Source organism: Athene noctua, chromosome 3 (genome assembly GCF_965140245.1).
Source record: "Athene noctua chromosome 3, bAthNoc1.hap1.1, whole genome shotgun sequence".
Taxonomy (NCBI): domain Eukaryota; kingdom Metazoa; phylum Chordata; class Aves; order Strigiformes; family Strigidae; genus Athene; species Athene noctua.
The window spans coordinates 25,550,365-25,573,779 of record NC_134039.1 but is presented as its reverse complement, the minus strand read 5'-3'; the positions used below and the strand labels follow the sequence as shown (position 1 = coordinate 25,573,779).

The window sequence follows — 23,415 nt, the reverse complement described above, 5'->3', positions numbered from 1 at the left end:
GTAATTGGATGTAATTGGTGCAATTACATAACTCCTCAATCAGCTGAAAACTGCTCTAAAACCAGCCTGTGTTCATAAGATTAAAGGATACTGCCATGCGTTAGACCATCTCCCTAAAGCAAGGCAATCTTCGGTGGAAAATTAAAGGTTGTGTTCTCCTGCCATTGCTGTCATTGGGACCATGAGCCTTTTATATCATGATATCTTAATAGTATTCTTGTACATCTTGTTTCATTTGTAGATGTATCCCTCCTGAAAGGCAAATTCCTGATCTTAAATCCTCTTCAGGCTACTCAGGTTCCCCTCTTCTCCACTGAACTGAAAAGCAAAATTCCCATCAACACTATGAGGACAAAGTAGAAGAGTCAGGTTGAGCAACACCAGCCTGAAAATCTGAACAGTGATTTTCTTACTCATTATTTTAAAAGCACTTCTGTGTCACAGCAATGACCTGTCATTGGTAATGTGACAAAATATTTTTACTACTTCATTTTAAAGATTTTGAAGGTGTCAGTTTTTTCATTATTTTTTGTTCTAAATTATTAAATTAAAATTTAATATATATTATGGCCATTTCCTTGTCATGAGGAAGAAGTGCATTCCTCATTTTGAAAAATTCTAGTTGTTTTGTTGGGCTTTTTTTAAATACTGAAGTTTAAAATTGGTCTGAATTTAGTGCTCCCTTGAGCTGGTGCTGTTGTCTCTCTTTTTCCTACCTTCAGCCTCATGTTTTTGCCTTCTTTTTCTATTAGATATCCAGAAGCAGGTGTTAAATTTAAAAACAGCACTGGGAATAATGCCAAATGAGCCATTGAGAAGTCTCACAATAGCTGTCATCCTGCCCATGCAGTGTGCTGGGCTGCACAAGCCCTTTTCCATCAGCATTCTTTTCTCTCCTGCCTCACCACTCTGCATTTTGCCGTGCTCCCACCTCGGGAGTGGAGGTGTGATGTGAGCCATGGCAGCTTTTAGGTGTTCCCCAGGTTCAGGTCTCAGCAGTGATGCTGTGAGATCCTGGCCAGAGTCACTCTGTGAGGCTGTGACACCCCCCAGCATAGCAGCAGGAATGGGGGACAAGCTCCTGGAGACTGAGGTGCTTGCGTATAGTCCCTGGCACATCCATGTGTGGGCTGCAAAGGGTGTTTTTTTTTATTTTAGCCAACTTCAGCAGAAGTACTTGACTGTCAAAACAGCAAAGGTCTGAGCCAAACGGAGCCTGCAGAGCCTGACAGCTGTGGGTCGAGAGTCTGGCTGCCTGTCCTTTCACACCATGGGGGCAATGAGAGGTTGTCTCAGGGTTAGTGAACGTAAAGTCATTTCACTGATGCCAGATTCTGGTGCACACCCTGAGCCTGATGTCCATTGTATTCAGTGGCCATGCCCAAACAATCCACGTGGAACTAGAGCAGGCAGTTCCAAAGGAAATAGAGACAGGCAAGGTGAAGGCAGTGAAAAAGTGCCATACGGAAAGAGGAAGAGTGTGCTGACAGCAGGCGGGCAAGGACAAGCAGTGTTTGTGGAACAAAGTGTTCTTTACCGCTGTCGATTTTTGTCAAAGAATGTAATAAAATGATATGTGTTGAGGGCTATTGGCCTCAGCTCTTAAAATATAACTTCTTTGGAGAAGGAAAAAAGTTCTGACATCCAGGATTTTTCTATTCTGTTATCTATCATCTTTTTGAATTTTGGAGGCAAAAGTTTTCCCTGCTAATTTCTGTCTCTAGTCTATAGATATTCTTATGACATCCAAGAGTTGCTAAACACTCTATGGGTAGAGAGAATGACCTAAGCCAAAGAAATGTCAATCCAAGGTAACAGATGTCCACCATACCCTTCTGTTGCAATTAATCACAACATTAGCAGAGGGGGGAGGATGTGTTTTGTTCACTCTTGAGCTTCTGCAGTTCACAGACCAGAGTACTAATGTGAAAATTGATGGCTGTTGAAGTCACACCAGTCTGAACTGCACTGGTTGAGGAGAGGGCACAGTACTGATTCTGCTGCCTCTTTCTATGTAGGATAATATCAGCAGGCAGAAAGGGCACACAGCTGATAGGGGTGACCCCTTCAGCTGCTACAGCTAAGTATGCCACGACGGTGAGCTGTGGTTCTTAAACTGACTGACTGTAAATAAATTGTATTTTTAAGGTTTCTTCATTATCATAAATTCTAGTTCAGCATGAAGTTTCTGATCTGGCAACTCACAGACTTGAAAATGCTTACAGGACTTGTGCGCACAAATGCACTGCTGGAATGGGGCATGGAGTTTATAACTTTTGGGAAGCTAACGATGCTCCCATTGTTAGGACTTTACTTTTTAAAACTGGCCTTCCTCCAAAAACTAGCAGATGTTATTAAAGCAAAACTTGCAAGGATGAGATGTATGCACATCATTAAGCTATGCAACTCTGCTTAATTACTTTTAAAAGACTGATATGATGCATGTCACATTACGAGACCACGACAGTAATACCAAGAGCACAAAAGTTGGCTGCTAAATAAGATCTGATCTCTCTCTGACAGGCTAATTTCCTAGGAAATACAATGTCATTTTTTTCTACAGTTGGGTTTTCATAAAATAAGCAGCTAAAGAAATATGCCTAAATAGATGATTTACTGCTCCCATTTTTTGTTGTGCTCAAAATAGAAGAGCAAGTGAGAAGGCAGCTCTCTGTGTCCTTCCACATAGACACAGGCCCTGTGGGGAGTTCAGGGCTTCAGTTTAGGTGGACAAGGTCCCAGAGAAAGTCCTTTTTCTGCATCAAGGCCTGCCTCAAACTCACAGAGGATCTCAGCTATCAAGTGGTGATAGACTAAAACAGAGCTGGAATTGTGCTTCACACAGGTTCAACCATTGCTTGGACATAGGAGGGGAGTTTCTTCTCCACTCATATACCCAAGTGTTATCCAGTTTTACATTTACAGAATATATTGAGGCATTGTTGTTTTTCCTGCTGCTAGGTATTGAGTTACTTTTCTATTGTTGCTCTTCCTGTTGTTCAAAAATAACACTCATTTCTGTAGGTAGTCCATTGCTATTTTTGCTTCCCTGTACAATTTTGCCTCTACATTATTATCTTATAGAAGTGCTGAACACCTCCCTCTCCACTTCATAAAATAAGTAATTACAGTAACATGCCTAATTAGCTGATTTCCTGCTCATTTGTGTGTTGCTCAAAGCGTGAAAAGTTAGCATCACATGAGGACTTTGCATCTTTGCAGAAAGCTCCTACTCTACAAGAGAGCTGAGCATCTTCTTTTCTACTTCAAAGGCTCTGCATCTTCCAGAAATGGGCTCTTTGGTCTGCCATAAATAATTTAGTTGGCCTGCTTGGCTTGGTGATGTGTGAGGTATGGGTAAATAAAGGGAAAAGTGGGCTTCATTTGGTACCTCACTGTAAAAGCTTGAGGTTTTAGTGGCTTTAAGTTTATATACATTATTTCCAGACAGACAAAATTAATTATCCTGTTGCTGCTTGAACAGGAAACCATGGATCTGATCCTGCCTCCTTAGAAATGATGCCATTAGCTGGAGTGGGAGAAAGATTGGTATCAATGGTAGGTGCTGCAGCACAGGCAGATTTGCTGTGTGTAATGAGGGTTTAGCGATAACCTTCATGCCCCGAGCTGACTCGGTGAGGGAATGGCCATGCCATTGCTCAATGACCTTGTCCCTGCTGCCTCTGTGCTCAGCCCCTCATGTTCTTAATTGCTTCTTAACTCCAGCACCAACACAACCCTGTCTTTTTTCCTCTTTCATTTGAAATCACTTCTGAATACAAAGCTGTAATATAGTTACAAGTTACAGAGTGGAGCCTAAAACCCACCAAAAGTACGTTCATTGAGGTATGGGGTTTTTCTGCCCTGAGGTCTGGAATCAGTGGTTTGAGACTACCCAGCACTAGTCTTTTTGGACCCTGTGGTATTGTGGCTCGGTTGTAAGCTTAGCTTGATTTCCTCTGTGTTTGAAAGATTTGGCCACCTGTCTGTTGACCAGTATTTAGGTTTTGAAGACTGATTTTGCTATAAAGACGGGTTCTGCCTTGATAATACAGTGTAGTCACAGCCTCCTTGTCCTCCTTCCAACTTCATTCAGTTTGCAAATTAAAATAAATGAGCCAAGTTGGGTTCCCGTTTGTTTGTTTTCTGATGGCCTTAAAAACTCAAGGAGGGGTCTAGACATGAAACTGTGTTCCTTGAAACTTGCACATCCCCATGAACAGGGAGTGGAGGTGTTCCAGCTGGAGCGCCCTCAAGCCGAGCAGCGCTGCTGGCAGGACACAAGCTGTGGTTCCCTGCTGGAATCCACTCACGCCTTGACCTGCCAGAGACTAGAGCTGTTAACTTTCCAGGCAGCTTGCAAAAGCCATCTTTTATCCCTTTGTTAAAGAAGCATGTGGCCTGAGATGGATCTCTGTGTGGGCAGACATTTATTCTCCAATTTCAAATGATGGAAAGGCTCTCCAAGGCACTGGATAGGCACCTACTGTTGCACTTAAAATGCTGGCAGTCACAGAGTCTCGATTCTCCTGGGACTGGCTGTGTATGGTGTTACCTAATGAAAACTGGACTTTAGCTGTGGTCACAGATAGCAAAAAGTTGTTCAACCCCAGAGGAACAATGTGATGAACAGATCCCAGAGCATGTAAACTGAAATTCATTTGATTTTGCTCTATGGGAGAAGCAACAAACACAGTGCTGTTTGAGGATATTATTGCAACATTTGAAAACAATTATTGTTCTTTGTATTACAGTGGTCCTAAGATTCTGGCTTCTTGAATGGGAAAGAGACTCCAAAATTGTCCACAGCCAAGGCAGATAACTGCAGATGCTGTGGAAAGGAAGGACTGTGGGTTTGCTCAAAGACATAAGGGGAATTAGTTAAAGAACAGGGAGATGAGTTTGAGGTTGTTGCCTTACTAGAAACACACTTCAAAAGTAAATAAGTGTAACTTTGGTTGGACTCAAAACATAGTGGTAAGATTCTGCAAGAAGTAAAATGGAGAGGCCACAAAAAAATGTCGTTCTGTTTCTGAGTTCTCACAGTTCAGAGACAGCAAGATTTGAGGGAGTTGGGTGCAGCATTAGTGTGAGCTTGTTTTACAAGGTGTTACAGATATGATGAAGTTACATTTTTTCTGTATCTGTCATGGGAAGAAAAATCCACTGGCCCGTATTACTCTGCATGGGTAAGTTTCTGAATTTGTGTAACTTTTGTCTCATTGTGCCATTTATCTTTTGGGATCAGCTTTATGAGATTTGTGTCAGGTTTTTCTATTGGGTTGCAAGGCTAGTTCACAGAATCTTCTTTTTAGGGTGGTGGATGTGTGTATGATAAAAAGCTAAGATTGCATCACCTTTAATAAAAGAGAAGATATATAGCCTAAAGAAATCAGATTAGTTGTAGAGAAAGAAATCAATCAGGTTGGCAAATTGTATCTGTGGGACAAAGTGCAAAATGTTTGTTTCATACAGTATTTATTGAACAAATTTGTTGAGAAGATGGTTATAAATGCTCTACAGGAATAAAAAAGGGAACCATTTGTTCAATTTAAATGACATTGATGTATTTTTTACATCATGAAATCTTGCAATATTACCAACAACAATCGCTGATAAAGTACTTCACACAATTGCCTCACAGGGCATTTTGAGATAAAAGTACATATCAGATATTGTAATTTGGCTGCATCCAATTTATATATAATGGAACCCACTACAACCATCCTATGAAATTCAATAGATCAGGAACCACATTACACTTCTCTGAGTTCGGGGTAGTAGGAGCTTTAGAGTCTCCAAAACAAACAGGCAACTTTAAATCATATTTAATGAATCTGTGTATTTTATACACATGTGATTAAAACGTTTTGTCTTGTTTTTCATTTTGCTGGGTGCTGCTGAAGGAAAATTGTAACTCCAGGTTTGTGAAACTGATCATCTGCTTGTTCTCAAGAGAAAATGCATTTTAATTGGACAGAGCAAGCCATATTTAAATGCTGGGCAGAAAAACAAAGAAAAAGAAAAAGCAGATCTGTACAGACAATCCATTTCAATATTTTCGTAGCCATGTGAGCAAGAGCACTAAATGAAAATGTAGGCTATGCAGATAAAAGATCATAAAGTACCATGGTAGTTTTTTCTTTTATTGATCTATGCTTGCAGACTCTGAAAACAGCACACAGTAGACATGAACCTGAACAAATAGATGTTTCACCTTGAGGACCCAATTTTGTTTCCTTCTGCCTATTTCCCAAAGGGAATAAAAGTTCTGTACGCTTCCCAGTAGGCAGGTGGCACCTTGTGGGATCTGCTACCCGTCTGGCCACAGCCAGACCTGCCAAGGGCCCTCTCATTGGCCATTGTGTCTGCAGAGGCAAGGAGTTGTGCTTGCCCTGCAGAGCAATGTACATAACCCATGGGCAAGCATTGAACAAAGCAAGCGATTTGAGAGCAGATTGACTGCATTCAGGTCCATAAGGCTGAGATGTGGCCATTGCCTGGTAGTGTTTTGTCAAGAGATGCTTCAAAGGGAAACCTAGATCTTTTTCCTCTCCTCCAACTGGTACTGAAGTATGTGCATTTATGCAAGTGTGTGGTATATGCATGATCACATTGTTGCTTATAAAAACAGTTCTGTATAGCCCATTGGTGATAGGTAACAATTCTTACAAATTTTAAAAGAAAATATTGTTCTTCAGATTGCCCTTTCAGATCACACCAAGTGCAAAATGAGTCAAAATTGGCCCAAAACAAGAACATTCAGATCAGGATTCAAAACACCTCAAATCTGGCAGTATCCTAAACCAGAACAATCGCACTGCAATCAGCGAAGCTCTGCCTGTGTAATACTGAGAACAAGGTCAAGTCCTAAGCCTCTAAAAAATGAGTCTCCAGCTGAGTCTTTATTTCCCAAGATTCTGTCACACCAAATTGAAGCTAAAGCTAGGAAATAGACAGCATTTGCAAAATACAAGGTGACAGGACCAGAAAATTAAAGCTAAATATGAAAAAAACCTCATAAATTTTAACAATTATGCACCTGAATCTTGTGCTATGAAAGATATGAAGTAGAGGTCTTGGTTTGTTTAACCATGGAGTTAAACCCTGATCCACTGGATTGAACCAGCACTTGCATTGTCAAAAATGGGTCAAAATTTATGGTGTCCTTAATGGCTGAATGGTTAAGTACATCTCTGAGTAGCAGACATCATCTCTGTCCCCAGCAGTGGCATGATACTTTAGGGTATGTTTACATTGCAGTGGGTTTAATGCTGTTGGCTTTTTTTCTGGAGTTCAGTATCTGGAGTGCGCCTGCTAGTGTGTTTTGCAAAAGAACATCAGTATTAAAAGAAGAACAGGTGAAGGGGCTTGTGCAAGCAGCGTGGTATTGTGTGGGTAGGAATGACAAGGGGCTGGAGAAGCATCGTAATTCTGTTTGCTTCAGACGCAGTTGATGGAAAGCAGAAATACCATTACTATCCAGCTAGGCATGAGCCAGTCTGGCAAATGAACGGTGAATTTGCTGAAATGATGTCTGGAGCAGCCGGGGAAGGAAAGAGAGAAAGAACTTAGAGCTGGAGGTGTTTTAGTGGCAGTGGTGGGACTGCCTGGGCAGCTCAGCCCCTCTCCTGTGATAGGGCTGCCCTACATGGTGCAGCACTAAGAGGGGCTGCTCCCAGCACCGAGGGAGCTGAGCCTGCAGGATTCAATAGCAGCACCACAACGGGCTGTGAGGAAAGGGACAGAGACCTGCCTGTGCCTCTGTGCAGAAGCTGCCATTGCATTACACTGTGCTTCCCCCATTGAGACAGCTGGAACTAAACCAGAGCCTCCTATTATAAACCAGAACTTCCCAAATAAACCAGAATCATTAAAAGGTTCTTTTTTTAAGGACATGTGCACTTAATGTCAGTATATTGAAACCATACCCACGTGAATAAAGTTAGTAAGCCGGTGATTCATTGCTGTTTCAAATCTCTATCTAGCCACAGTAAATTTCTGCTCAGTAGTGACAGTCTGTGTCCACATGCAGCTATGATTTACAGTTCTGCACTTTGTATCAACAACATCTGTTTAGCAAAAGGAAAAAAAATAAGCCAAGAACATTTATTTTCTAATCTTTATACTAGATGTTGTTTTGTTACGCACAAGATCCAGGGATTATATCAGAAAAAATTTCATTATTTTAAGTGAATAATCTGAAGTGTTTTTCCTAAAGCATGTTCTGTAACCACTAACATAAAAACATAGAAATGTGGAAAAATAAACTTGTGTTTTGCACAAATCTGTACTTATATCTATTTTAAGGGCAAAAATATTAAGCACCAAATCCTAGCTTCAGGTGGTAGTGTTGGGATTCTTGAAGATTTGCAGAGGAGAATATCAATTCTCGGGGTTATGGTAGAGATAAGGTGGCAGAGAGTGATTGAAACCGCAGAAGAAATCGTTGAGAAATGAACATGTGCTGCAGGGAAGGGTCAACATAAGAAGCAAACGTGGCTTTGGGGAGAGGAGCACTGGGGTGGGATACAAGTTTAGGCCCTCCAAGCACATAGAAGTTGTGCCATGCAGCTCTCATGAGCACCTGGCCAGCTGTGATCCCAGCACACCTGCAGGTCCCCGGGGTTCCCACTGGCAGGGTAGCTGGGAGGTGCCATCTTGGTGTGCTGGTGACAAAGCTGTTCTGTTTCTGCTTTCCACCTTCTGGGGTGAAGTTGCTTGGGGCTGAAGCAGGATTGCTTCCCTCAACATGCTGGCTGTGCTCTTGCTGATGCAGACCAGGTCATGGTTGGCCTCTTCCACTGCAAGGGCACACTGCTGACTCTGGTATTTATTATCTGCATATGGTTTTGTCCACAGCTATAGTGCAGGATCACATTCAAGCTTATGGTCTCGACGGTAAAAAATTATTTCCATGATTTTTTCTATTCCTTGAAGGTAAATGCCAAGTCCCTTAGGAATGTTCACTAGGCAGAAATTTTGGGGTGTTCTTGGAAAAGCAGAGTCCTTTACAGAGTTTCAAGCTGAGCATTGAAACTACCACATACAGCGTCAGAGACAAATCTTTGCAGTTTGAGGTTTATTATTATTCCTCACCATAATTTTTGTGGAGATATCACAAGAGGGAGTGATGATACTGAAACACTGAGACATTTATAACTGACTGGCCTGGATATCATCAGTCTTGAAGAACTCACAATTATTCAGAATTACAGGGATAAATTCTGTTGCAGCCCTCAAAAACATTCAGCCAAGTTAAAATGAAAGTAAATGCATCAGTGCCTCTGCTAAACCAGACAGTGGGTCTGTGTTATGGTCCCAACCTTCTTTCAGAAGGAAACAGATTTCTCTATTTTTCCGTGAGCTGTGAAAGCTGTAGTATGTATCAATCTAGTATAGACCCTGAAAGACCTATTAGTTTTCTTGTTGCATAAAGATTTATCTATAATTGCCAAGGTTTATTTTTATTTTCCTCAAATTACTGTTGTGGATGCATATAGATGCATAACAAATCCTAATTTCCCTCCCTATATTCTTGTACAACACAGATTGCTTATCAAATAGAGTCTTAACATTAAAGTGTCAAACAGGATTTGCAGAAAGATATTTGGGTTTGTAGTTTAGGATGAACGTTTATCAAATTGTGGATTAGCTGAATCATGCACTGAACAAAATTATTATTGTCTCTGATTAAATCACAAAGTGGTTATTGACCTGTGTCATCTAAAGCACAAGATAGTTTAAATCTTTAAAATCCCTTTTTAAGGTGGCTGTAGGATCTACGTAAATACAGGCTTTTAGGACCAAACTGTTCCGAGGCAGAAAAATAATAGCTTTGAAAAGGTCATTTGGACTGATCACTCTCTGCTTATACAGGCAACAGATCCAGGAAGGGAATGGATAGACATATTTACATTTCAGGCATACAGAATGGTTTCTCAGTAAATAGATCTCTTTGAACCCAGCTCTAAAGTATTTATTCAAGGTGTTGGCTCAAAAAAGGGGAATGAATGGCTTTTTCTCGCGCCTGAAAGGATGCAAGCTGCCTGAGGAAGGGCAGCAATGCTCATGGTTTGTTTGCCTCCACACTGAGGCATGAGTTCTAGGACACAGTGGTGTTGCAGAGGGTGAAGCTGCATCGTGCTTCCCAGCAGTGCCTCTCCTCAGGCCTAGGGGCCACAGGGTGACCAGCAGTGAGTCCCCTCAGTGCCAGTGCAGCAGGGTTCTACCACCCCAGTGGGCACTTGAGAGGTTATGGTCTCTAAAGCTGTGGGAGGCTTTTGCCAGGCTGCCACAGTGGTTGCTGTTCATGGCATGCCAACAAATGTGTGTTGCAGGGTGGGATACCACAAACTGCCCATCATAGCATGCTGAGGTGCTGGTTGCAAACCTTCATGGTGATGCCTATGCTCCTCTTCTGCACCCTTCAGTGACCGTCCACATGAGGAGCTCAGAGGGTTTTAAGCATGCTTGTTTGCTCAGCCTCGGGGGTTTTTTTAGGTAACAAATAACCCTCCTGACAGCTATATCTCACTCGCCTTGCTGAGTCACCAAGGAGCAAACGATCTGTGCCAGGTGCAGCAATGGTGGACTGGGGGATGTGGAGGCCTGTCTCCCGCTCTGATGCGTGAAGCTGGGGAGGTCATAATAACCCAGGAGGAGTCATGAGCAGTCATCACCACTTTTGTTTTCGAATAGATAGGAGGGAAGTCCTGAAACAGCTTGTATTCATGTTGCAACAAGGAGTCACTGCATTAGAGTCTGGTACAGCTGACGGCAGTGTGGCACTCTGAGCCCATGGCAGTGGCACTGGCAGAAAGCATCCATTAGGCTGCCTTTGCTACTCCATCCCCCTTGTCCTACTCTTTGACCTATTTTCTCTCACTATTATCTAGTAATCAATTTTTTAAAGGCTCAGCCCAGTCTTTCCTGCTGGTTGCAGCTGATGCATCTCACTGCTAGCCTGTGAAACCAGCACCTCCTAAAGAAATGTCCCTCTGCCAATTAATCCAGAGGCATGGATTCAGCTCAGCATGAGAGCTCAATTGAAGCCAGTTGGCTGTGCCAACAGGACAGAGATGGCTCAAGAAAGACCTTGTACAAAGTCTAAACTCTAAACAAATTTCTTCAGTCTTTTCTCCATCCATCCTCAACTGGAGCTAGCTAAGTCAGAAAAATTGCAATGTTTTACAGGACTTAGCCTGTAGCTCTGCCCTCCCCCTGGAAAGCCCACAGAAGGGAAGGAGAAAGTTGCATAGAAAACTCCAGGAAGCAAAGACAGACTTTTCGCTGAGCATGCCTCTCTGAGAAGAAGGGTTTGAGGTTTCTCAGAAAACATGAGTAGCAATTCCTCTAAGCCCTGTGATTTCTCAGGCATGTGCCCTCGCTGTCAGTACCTTGCAGCTACATGTACACGGAGTACCTTGCAGAGAGGTGTTTGCCCTGGGCAAGCTGTGATTCCTGCTGGAGTCTCACCAGCCAAGGGGGGAGGACAGAAGGAGTGAGTATGCTGGATCATCACACAAAATGTCTGCTCTCCTTGTGTACAATCTTTTTGGCCTGCAGCTTTTTGGCTAGCCCCACCTGCCTTTTTTTTTTCCTTTTATTATTTTTTCCCCCAGCTGAACTGACAGAGGAGGCTGCAGCTCCTTTCTGTCCCCGCAGCCTTCCTGTCTGGCTGACTCTCTGCCCTGGAGACAGATGTATACTTAAATATGAATTCTGCGAGGCACGCATTATGCTTGCAGAGGGAATGTGAAGCGGGAAGATGCTGTGATTCGTAGGTGGCTGCTGTGGTTAGACTGCGAATAGCGGCTATCCTACACAAGAATGAAGTAACAGTAACTGCGCTCAGCCTTGGTTGTTTAGAAAGAATATTTCAGTACATTTTAACAATTAATTCTGTGTCCAGGCAGCTCCTTCATTTTAAAGTGTCCCATCCATCTCCTTCATTTTAAAGTGTCCCATCCACATACCTCACCCTCTGTGAGTACATTTATGCTCGAGTTATGTCACCTCATGCTAACCTGGTAGCTGTTGATTGAGTCCTGTGACAGCTCTTTGCAGAGGTTTGCCCTGCTCCCTGCCAGCAGCCTCCTTCCTTTGTCCAAATTGCGACTTGGTTCCAGGTGAGGGTTCAAAATGTCCAAATGAATGCTATCCTGGGCAAAATGGTTGGATTTCTAAGAGTAATAGCTAAGGTGTGACATGTAACACCCTGCAAAATCCCATCCCTGCACTAATCAAATAAGGCGAAGCAGGAGCGCACCTGCAGCATAGATGAGGCACATTACAGCTTTAACATGTGTTAGTTGGTCAAGGTGAACCCTGGACCAAGCCCATAAACATTTAAGACCCAGAACAAATGTTTGGGATTGTACAAGAATGTTAACTACCTTCAGTTAATAGGCAAGAAATTACCTTGAAGTAAAAATAGCTTTCCCATAGCTGAGCAGTCACAGAGTGCCTGTCCCCCTGTGAACACTTACATATCACTAAAATTTTCAGCAGAGAAACCTTGTTCAGTTTGCCTTCTGGATCCTGACAGGTTTGTGATCAAAAATTTTTTGTCCCCAGCAGCAATTGCTGTTTGTGGTATAGACTCAGCAAATAGGGCTGTGCACCACAGCTAATGTTCATGCTGCCCTTTAATGAAGTTCTGCAGTTCATAATGCAATCAGAAAATAATATAGTATTGACCAGCAAAAGCATACAGTTTATCAAGGGAATGTACCTGCTGTCTGCACTATAATGGAACTATCAGTGAAAGCTAGATAAGTATTTTTAACTTAAAGACAGGACAAGCTAGAATGTGTTTCCTGCTGACCTACTGGATTTTTTATCTTTCTCATACTCAGCTGTGGCAAAGATACACAGCTGGACTGATTTTATTAGATGTATTTGCAGCTGAGAACCAAGAAGCAAAGTCCTGCCTGCACCCAACACAGCACTTGGGACTACCAATTGAGACACTGTTTGACCTGTTGCCTCTTTGCTGCCAGGAAGAGCTATAGAAGTCAGTAAACATCTTTTCATGAGGTCTCCAGTCCATACAAACCCATCAGCTTCTCTTAGAACTTGGATCAAGTCCTTGCTCAATCCTCCACAACATTTTGGCAAAAAATGCCTAGATCTTCATGGTCTGTAACTAAACCACAACTGGGTTTCTTTCTTGGAAGAGATTATCACAGCATTGCTGGGAAGGCAAAGCTGGGCACACATGAATGAGCAGAGTCTGTCATTGAACTTCTGTGACTGGTGGCTGACCTGGCACATGGTTCAGGGTGGTTCCATCAGCACCATGGCATTGTGTGGCAGCAGACGAGGTGCTGTGTGCTCTGTCCCTGTCTTCACCTGCTCCTGGTCATCCCTCTTCCTGGGAAGTATAATGTTGTGCCAAGGAGGAGAGAAGCAGGTGATGCTGGGAGACTCAAGAGAGGGCGAGCCCACTGATCCAGGATGTATGGCATCTGCATGGATTTGTGTGGTGTTCCTCTGGATGCTTTAGTAGGGTGGAGGGTCAGTCCACAAAAGTCTTTCCAAGGCAGTTGGTGGTCTCTGCCTTGCATCCTGGAGGAGCGAGGGAGTAGCAGATGGAAAACAAAGCTAGCAAAGTGCATTTCACAATCCTGGCAGCAGTATTCAGCAAACACAAGAACTACAATGATGGAGTCTCAGATTACTCTCCCTGTGCAGCCTGGCTTTAGAAACTTTGGCATTATGGTGAGATTTCCCAAAAAGGGCTCCTGGCCCCTCAGCTGGCTCCTATGCCCATGCACCCTTGCATTTGGTATTTTCAGATGCTTCAAGCAAGAGAAGCTGTTATGGGTGCAGATATCAGAGCTTTCCAGGAAACATTCAAATACAAGTGGAGCTCTGTTCACTCTAGCTCCTTTGAATTCACTTTCTGTGCCTGTAGTGGCAGACAAATTTGCTAGCAAACATTTTGGAAAAAAAAAAAAGGCATTGATCCAGAAAGGCACTGTGCACAAACTAAGCTTAGCATAAGTTGAGTACACCTGTGCTTAATGCTAGGCATGTGAAGAATGCTCTGCTAGATCCTAGCCAAAATAAATTTAAAATAAATATCTGAGCATACTTGTAGAAAATGAATGCTGGGCTTGTAAGCAGAAATGCATGAGGCAGAAATAGGGGTCTGTGTGTCCGCTGGGGATATCCAGCAGGGAGGGTCATGTGTGCTCCCCTTGAGCTCACCAGCAGAGCTGTTGAAAACAGGTTTTGATTTGAATGAGTTATGACCCATTGAAAATGTCATCATGCGTAACCACAGTAAATTGTCATAATGAGATCACGAGGCTCAAAAAAGTGGGCAGCGAGGAGAGGCCTCATTCCACCAGCATACACGGCTGACTGAGCCCTGGGATGCAAAATGCAATGGAGCGGCGTGGTCTTATTCCCTGAACATCTTGTTGGTTTAGCAGCAGGACCAGAGGTTGCACAGGCAAACAAAAATTCATTAGAAGTTTTGAGTTAAAAAGAAGAAACATGCCAAAACTTTTATGGCTTTGCATTTAGTTTCATCCAGGGTAACAGAGGGGACTGTGCTAATGCAAATAGTGGAAAAACAGCAATACCATAAGTGCTTCCATGCTTATCAAGGGTTAGCTTGGTTATTTCTAAACCATGTTGCTGTAGGAGTGGAGGATTTGATCATCAGGGCAGAGCACTACAAAGTTGAAAGCAACTCTCTCTGGAAGCACAATAAAGCTGTAGTCCCTTGGTGCATCCCCAGGCTCACAGCTCTGCCAGGCCAGCCTGTGTGTACCCTGCTTGCATACAGCTGCCCAGCTGTAAATACTGCAGAATCATCACTGGTTTATCTGTTTTCATGGAGAGGCAAAGTCTGAGACTACAGTAAGTTTGATGCATTTGAGACTTTACCAAATACCAAGCCCAGACAACATAAGTAGAACAGTTCTTGCCTGCCAGGAGTCTTGTAGGTGAACTTCTGGAAAGAACTTCTTTTCTTCTTTCCTCCTTTTATTTCCTCCTTTTCTTTTTGATATAGTGCTATTTGTGTGGGGCCATTCACAGCATAGGAGACAGGAAGAAACACACTTCAACTCATTCTGTTTCTCTTCTAAAGTTATCAAGTGTCCATAGAGGCCCATTGCAAAACACCATGAATATGACCTAACCACACTCCTACTACCCCCAAGGTGAAGGGCAAAGGTTCCCTGGTGTAATGCATTGCCAGCTACAGGACCTGTTTCCTGTGTCTTAAGGCAAACCTGGTTGCTTGCCACATGGTTGCCACTAGTCCTAGGCTTGCACCCATCAGTCTCCTCTGTCTGTTACGCTTTTCACACAAATATCTATACCCCCAAACCATGGAGACTATTTAGACTCATGCTGATACACGGCACCTTCCTGACTCATATAATCTATTTACAGTATTTTTATTATAATTGAATTCATAGCCTGAGTCCATTAATAGAGTAACACCCAATTCATTTCTGTTCTGTGCAATGCTTGGTCCTTAGCAGGTTAACCCTTGGCCATGGGGTTGCGCTTGCATTTACCTAAGGTATACAATCTGAATAGCACACTGAAGCCTAAGCTCCCCAGGACCCCAAATCTTCTGTTGAGGGCAGCTGAAATCAAGGTCCCTCTGCTCTTGCAGTAGGCACACTCCAGGCCAGGGAGAGGATTCTGGCTTGTCTTGTTTTCCTGATGTTGGCTCACTGACATTGCTGCAAGGACAGCCGAAATAGATGGAGGCCAGCCAAGCTGAAAAGACAGTGGGGAAATGTGTCCCTGCATACACTTAAGAGAAAAGCACAGGGAACACTTGGGCTTTCCTGGTGCTGGTGTACCGGAGAAGTCTCCCTGGAGCTGACCCAACAGGTGTTTCTGCGTGCTAGAGACACAGATGAATGTGCCAATGCTGTTCACACTGCAGTACAGGTGCAGCTGTGGGGAACCAAGATTTTTCAGTTGGTGCTTTCTTTGTTACTAAAGAGAACCAAGACTAAAAATGCTTCTGTAAAATACTTTTTGGATTTACTATTTTATAAGCTCCCTTGCTGTGTGTCATCCACTAAGTAGAAGTCCTTCTGAGTTTTCATTCTCCAGTCTCAGCTTAGTAGCACTGCATAAAACCTAGCTAACATTACTAATTTTTCTAATACCCATGTAGGAGAAGAATTTGGACTGGTTCCCTCGGATGAGAGCCATGTCTCTGGTTAGCAATGAAGGCGACAGTGAACAAAATGAAATCAGGAACCTGCAAGAGAGGCTGGAGACAACGATGAGCCTTATAAAACAGCTTTCCAGTCAGCTTGCCGAGCTCAAGGAACAGGTAAGTGCCCTGCAGTGGGTAGCAACATGAGCGTATGTGGGTGAACACAACTAGCTTTCATCAGGTCACAGTCAGGACAGTGTTACAAGAGTCTTTTGTCTTAGAAAGGTTTTATCTTTCCCTCCAGTAAGCTTTCTGAGTAGATACACTGATACGGATTGGGAATGAAATTGTACTCTATTAGCAACAGCAGAGAACAGGTAAGGAGAAGAGCCAAGTGGGAATTAGATATGAAATCCTCCCAGTGAATGTGCGAGGACAGAGGGAAAGCTGCAGAAATGATGACAGGCTTTGCGTATGCAGGTACTGCATAACCTGGCAATAAAATAGGCATAGCATCAGAAATAGCTATGTACTGATGAGAATCAGTAGAAAAGCTTTCTGAATCTGATACTTGGATTTTTTTCCCCTCACTAAGAATATCAACAGTGCTGTTGCAAAAATAATTTGCTGATCCTGTTGCTTTGCTTGTGTCATCCTTTTCTTTGTGTCCCTCCCGTGGCTCCCCCTTCTCTCCCATATGGAGCACAAGCTGCTGGGCTGCCTTAATGCCCTGCTCCTGCCTAAACCACCTTAAAGGTTTTCTCTCACTTCAGGATCAAAAGGCCAGCTCCTTTTTTATAAAGATGCTGGTCACCACTGGTTTGCTCATTAGTTTCAGAAAAGCATCTTTGTGTGTTCTTTAAGGGAAACACTTCAGTGGCATCAACACTAATTATCCCCCTTCAAATCCCTTCTTAAAACTCTTCTTCTCTCTGAAAATCTTAGCAAAGGTTTAGGCTGGATGTGCTGAGACCGTTGCTTATTGTGCTTACCCCTACCATCCTGGTGGATTTTTTTCATCCCCCTCTGGCTGAATTTGTTCTCTCCTGGCTTAAATTTAAACTCTCTGCAGCTGGGACCATGTTTTAATTCTGTGATTGTACAGCACCAAGAGCAAATGCTGACCCTCTGCAGGGCTACACAACATGATAGCAGCGCAACTAATACACTGTAAGACCTGCCACTGAATAAGAATAATGTACAAATGAGAATAAAATGTCTATACTTTGCAGGAAACAGATTTCCCACCTCAAAGGCATCTCTTACTTGTCATTTTCAATGCTGAAGAATTCCACTCCCTGTTGTTTTGCTTATATGTATCTTGTTCTGTGACTGCTAAATAATACTAAAAAGAAAAAAAAAATCTAAACTCTCTCTCTGCCTTTCCACCTTAGATGACAGAACAAAGGAAGAATAAGCAGAGGCTGGGCTTTCTTGGATCAAACACACCCCATGTGAATCATCACATGCCACCACCCTGATACCACAGGGAGAAGCCGTGACTAGCCTTTCATCAGTATTCCTGCTTTATTATAGAATAAAAAACTGAGATTGAGAGGAGTGAACAGTGCCTATTGTTACAAAGTTAAAAACAACCAAGTGCCAAGATGTTAAGTGGTTTAGCTCTGGGAACAATTTGTAGCTGTTTTTCATGGTTGAAAGGGACCACAACCTAGAATGCGAGAGATACAAGGGAGCTTGTTTGTATTTGTTCACGGAGCTCGACTCTGCTGCCTTTGCACTCTGCAACTTGATGGCTTTGGTGGTCACTGCCGTGTGCTGTGCAGATTGGGGCAGCATTTGGCCACGTCCTTTACTGCTGCCTTCAGACTTCTCCCCAAAACGGTGGTATAACCAAGATAAGCAGAAGAAGGAGAAATGTTTATTAACACAAATACAACTGCCTGGTTCAGAATCAATAGAAGTCAAATATATTTGCCAAATAGCAATATTAGTCATATTTGCTTGGCATTTACTATTTTTAATTACTGTAAATATGTCAGTTGGGTAAGCAATAATGTTGCTTCTAGTAACTTCTACTAGGAGGGAAAAGAGAGAAACCTCAAAAGACTGGGGGAAAAAAAGAGGAAAAAACTAGAAGAAGAGTTGCAAAGAGAAACATTAACACTTTTGAATTTTAGCTGTCACCATGCAATTTCTTATTTATAACATTGAACACAATGGATCTACAGCTGTGGGAATGTTCTGTGCATAACACTGACAACATAACTGGAAGTGATTTCTTTCTCCTGGCTTCAGATGTTCTCGATTAATGTGGCCATGAGATTTCACATACTGAGGAGCTAAACTGTGTTTTAAATTCAAGTTCCAATGGAGGATTCAGGAAAAAAAATATACCTGTAGTTTAAAATGTGTATGGGATTCTATTTCTTTTAAAAACCTTAGAAATAGAAATGTTTTTCTGTATGGAGCTGTAATGGTGTCATTACCTTCCATAAGCATCTTCAGCAAGAGTTGACTTGAGTATTAAGCACCATATTCTGCCAGCTTTTTTCTAAGCTAAAGATCATGAGCTTATGCCTTTACCTGCCATTCCTGCTTTCAGGGGCTTGCAGGTCTGGCCTCTCAGGTGGGGGACGGGGGCAATGCTGGAGGAGCTCCTTCCAGCTCTGGGCTCTATGAAAGGCAGCAGCCAAGTCAGCTGTGCAGGTTTCTGCTGTATTCTGTATTTCTTATGGCTTTAAATTAGAAGTTACAGGGTTTCCAGAATCCAAGAGAGCTCTTCTCTCTCTTAGCGTATTTTTGGGGCACAAATGGAAGTTGTGGTCCCAGTCACTTTCATTTTCAGTGGGTTTTGGGTACCTCATTGTCCTCAGTGGATTTGAAAATGCACCTCTGTTACATGGAATCACTTTTTAAACCAAAATATTTTTGCTGTTATTTTCCCCCGTAACATTTCCATTTTTCTATTAAAGCCATTTTGATCAAAAGTGAAAATATTATTGTCTCCGCTATTTCTAGTTTCTTCCTGAAGAAATGCTATTATTTAAGGCACAATTCAAATCAGCAGACCTAGAATAAAGGGAAGGAAGGGGCAATTCCCTCTCTTCAACCCAAATTCATACCTGTTTTTGGAAGCCATCTATTTTATTATGCTAGTGAGGTGGCTGAGATAAAAATAATATACTTTAGGGTCTGATTCTTCTACCATTAAAACATTTCCCATTGGCTTCAATTGTGTCCTTCAAAAATACTATGTGGAAATGAGGGATTTGTGTATTTCATGGGAAGAAAATCTTTCTGTTGTCTTTCCTTTAGTCCATAGAGTATCCCTGTTGTGAGAGGTGATGGCTGTTTCCAGCTTTAGGGTCTATTTTTCCTGTAAGAAATTCTCCCAAGACCAGCCAGCACTCTGCCCCCATGTGCTGAGGTGAAGAGCAAGTGGTGGTTACCAGAAATGGCACAAGGCCTATGAAAGTGAGTGGTGGGAGATAAATTTTCTACAATTCCTCTGCTGGTGGGCTCGCAGCCTCACTGCTGCCAGACATCAGCTGCTTCCCAGACAGAGGGAGGTGGGTTGAGCTGGCTGATGCTGTGTGTTTGCTTCTAAGACTGGAGTAACCTTTTCCATGCCAAAGACCACATTGTTGTCTTCGAGTTGCTGCAGAGCAGATGTGACTATGCCATGGGGAGCTGATGGTAGGAAAGCTGCTAGGTCAAAGCAGAACACAGAAAAGCAGTTTGTCTTGGATGAACGACTGAGATATTTTAGGAATAAACCTTGGTGTGTGCCTTTCCTTCACGCTTACTGTGTATGAGGTCTCAATGATACTGCTCCAGCATCCCTATGGTGGGGAAAACCCCTTCCATAAGCCTCACCTGTCAGTGAGGATGGGGCTTCATGTACCAATTAGTGATCAGCACCAAGAGACTTTCAGTGAATTGACTCTGGGACTTTGCATCAGCCACATGCCATACAGTAACCAGCTGCCAGTGTAAGCTAAACCCAGATCTGCGTCTCTGACTAGACCTGTTGTACATCACAAAGCCAAAGGAGTTGCACACAAACGTAAAATGAGTGGTGAGTTGGTAGAGAAACAGACTCTGCAGCTGTATTAATTCAAAATAGTTTATGCAGTTCTTCAGATCTAGTTACAGCTTCTGTTTCAACAGGAATTTCCTCTTCCTCACACGTATGCTTATTAGAGGCATAAAGCACAGTTAATGATAAGATAAATTAAACAGTCACTATTTATTGGGGGTGGGTGGTTGGCTAATACTGGAAGTGGTTGTCACTTTTCTTATTTACACTCAGAAAAAGCAGCTGAACTGCTGCACATCAAGGGACATTTCTGCTGTTGGAGGTGGAAAAACTTGAGACTCAATGCATTTGTGCCCTGAGCTCAGGCCTATAGTAGCATGCTGCTGGTGCTCGCACCTCAAATAACATCCATCCCCAAGACTCAAGAGCTCAAATACTGCTCTTCAGAAGGGAGACCTACAATGTCAAAAACAAAGAGCTAACGGGTGCCAATTAGCCTTTGCTGTGGTGCCTTTCTGCTGTTGATAGCTTCTGAGAGAGACCTCCATAATCAGTAACAGTAGGTGATGCTGCTTGCACAGATTGTAAATATATTTTACTGAGCATTTTGACATTTTTGATGGTTCTGCCAAAGCTTAGGTCCTGCCCTGCAGCTCTCATCCATGCGAGCAATCTGTACACTTGCACATGGTAACTTAAAAAAAACGGAGACTTCTTACGTGAATAATATTTGCAGGGCCAGAGCCCAAGCCTTAAAGATTGTGAAATAGCCCCATCAATGAGTTTATAACAAAAATCATTGTTTTACACATAGATTTCTATGTATATCTTTATTTAATGCAGCTGTAGCATCCTCTTCTTAGGCAAGCATCATTTATCTTACCTATTTATATCAAACGATTGCAAAGAAGTTAAAACATGTAAGAGCTTTTAATGCCTTAGAGGGATTTGTAAGCTCCTTGACAATTAAAATGTACTTAAGTAAATATGTCCATTGCTGCTGAATGTAACTTTTAATAAAGTGTGTCATTTTGTATATGTCTGTCTCACTTGGTGCTAAGCTGCAGGGAAATGTGTGTTGCTGAATTGAAGACTGCTGGGAAAACCAGGCTGGTTGTCTTGTGTGAGAGACCAGGCTGTGTGTATGCATCCGTTTCTTCTAAGCAACAAAGGAGATGACATCTGTACAGTCCTGAATGGATGGAGGCTGAATCCAGCAATGAAAGCAAGGATTTGTTTTATTTCAAGCACAAATTGTTCTGGTCAAAAGAATGGGTAGGATGGCCACCTTTCCTGAAGGTTGGGTGGCAGTTAGGTGTGCAATTTGCTCAAGTGCTTTTTGTTTAGTCCGTAACCAGCAGGCCAGGGTCAGCCCTAGTTGAAGGTGGGTAGATGCAGAGATTGTGATGGATGTGAGTTTCACAAATGGAGAGGAATGGGCTCAAGCCAAACAGCATCAGAGTTTTCTGCTGGTGCCTGAGGCACATTAACTCTTGCTGCCTCCTCAGGTCTGAAGAGAGAAGTTGTTGACTCACTGCAAGGCCTTGAGCATCCTGAGAATCACATATTTATGTCAGCAGGAGCAAGGTGACATCCCATCCTTGTGTCCCTCAGGGGAGCACCAGGGAAGTCCTGCCAGGGCTGCCAGCTGTCCATGTGTCCATGCTTGGGAGCAGCAGAGAGCACTCGATATGTACACACGTGTGCGCATGTCAGGGATCTATGCCTCCACCAGGCAATGGCCTTTCATCACTTCTGTGTTTCAACACCGATGCTTAGGAGCCTCTTGCTGCCCATCACATATTCCTGGTGCCAGCCCAAGACTTTAATTTTAATTAAATGATACAGATGCAGAGGTTCAAGACTTGAAGGCTTGATATAACTTCTCTTACTAGAGTGCGGGCTTTTATGTATGTGAGTTTTCTGGTGCTTTTTTTTTTTTTTCATGTTTTCAGTGTAACTCCTTCAAGTAGCACATTGAGAAAAAGACCATGGGTTTTCCCCTCTCTTCTAGGGGAAAGGACTGAGGGAGACAAAGAGTCCAAAACCACTGTCTCTCTCAATAGAGACAACTGGGGCTGAGGAAATCTGTGGTCTTTGTGAAAAAAGGAAGCGTCCTGTGACAGAAGAACTAGGACATGCAAGTGTTGTGTTGGGTTTTTTTCAGCTGTGTTTATTGCAGAAAGTCAATATTTATGAGGAAAGGAGTGAAGCCCCCTCTTAGTGAGAAAAAGCCTGCTAATTAATTAAGAAAAATCCTATTAAATAGAGCATGCTGTTGCTTCTGTGCACTTGTTATACCAACCTGCTGAGGTTTTGAGTAGAATTAACTTTCTTTTCTATTCTCTTGTATGACTTTAAGGTTAAATAGAAAGAAGATGGTTTGCTACCAGGTTTCTTAGATTGTTCTGCAAAAAGGATGTCCTAAGAGAAAATCAGGTTTCATACAGTAAAATTTCAACCTGTGATTGCAATCATATTTATAAACAAAAAGCCCCCAAACTAGAATTAAGCTCCTAAGCCGAATGGGAGCAGTTTTGCATGCAGAATTGAGAACCTAATGCTGAGGCTTCTCTTTTAAAATGTTTTCCTCCAAGGTACATTTTAATTCAAAAGGCATTTCAGGGACCAAACATCTCCCTTGTCATCAGCCACACAGATGTCAGTGGACTCACACTGGTGTGGCCCAGAAGTGAATTCAGCTCCTCTGTTTCCACTGTTGCTGCTGCTGTGACAAAAGCTTCTGCAAGCGAGGATTTTTTCTTTGGAAAGAGCATGCTTGTTTTCTGGGGAGGGCTGCCAAGTTTGTTTTAAAGTGGAGAAAACTGAGCTTTAAGGCTGCTGACCTCTTTGCTGTCCCGGGATGCCTGCAAGAGTGACTGGCAGCATAGATCCTGTTTGCAGGCACCTATACTGGACGTTGTGTGTTTGCACAAAATCATCCCAAATGACTCAAAAGAAACTTGAGCTCCAAGGCTTTTAAATGTGGAGTAGTGTATTACTATCTTCAGTTCACACTTGTCCACTCTATTTATATGCTATACTTTTTTAGTCTGAAGCAGGAAGCTGCAAGGCACAAGACAAATAGCCTTTATAACTTTGCTATTTCAAAGTTTCTCTTGCTGCAAACAGCCAAGTCACCCCTTTTTTCTGTGTGTGCAGTAGGTTTCTTATTCTGTGACACCCATCTCTCTCTGTGGCTCCAACTCCATCCACTGCTGCTGAGGTAAGGTGAGACCTGGGCACATCCAAAACCACAAGCTGT

General features: G+C 42.8%; 1 protein-coding gene across 4 annotated transcripts in view; it reads left to right on the top strand.

Annotated features, from left to right (window-relative positions):
• The window catches only part of ITPR2 (inositol 1,4,5-trisphosphate receptor type 2), a 287,303-nt gene extending 264,183 nt beyond the window's left edge, over window positions 1–23,120 (top strand). For all 4 annotated transcript variants that reach the window (XM_074902357.1, XM_074902358.1, XM_074902356.1 and 1 more), the window contains 2 exons: window positions 16,163–16,324; window positions 17,542–23,120. In XM_074902357.1, the coding sequence (XP_074758458.1) occupies window positions 16,163–16,324; window positions 17,542–17,628 (249 nt within the window). In that variant the 3' untranslated portion in view covers window positions 17,629–23,120. The remainder of the gene's footprint in view (window positions 1–16,162; window positions 16,325–17,541) is intronic.
• Window positions 23,121–23,415: the final 295 nt, after the last annotated feature.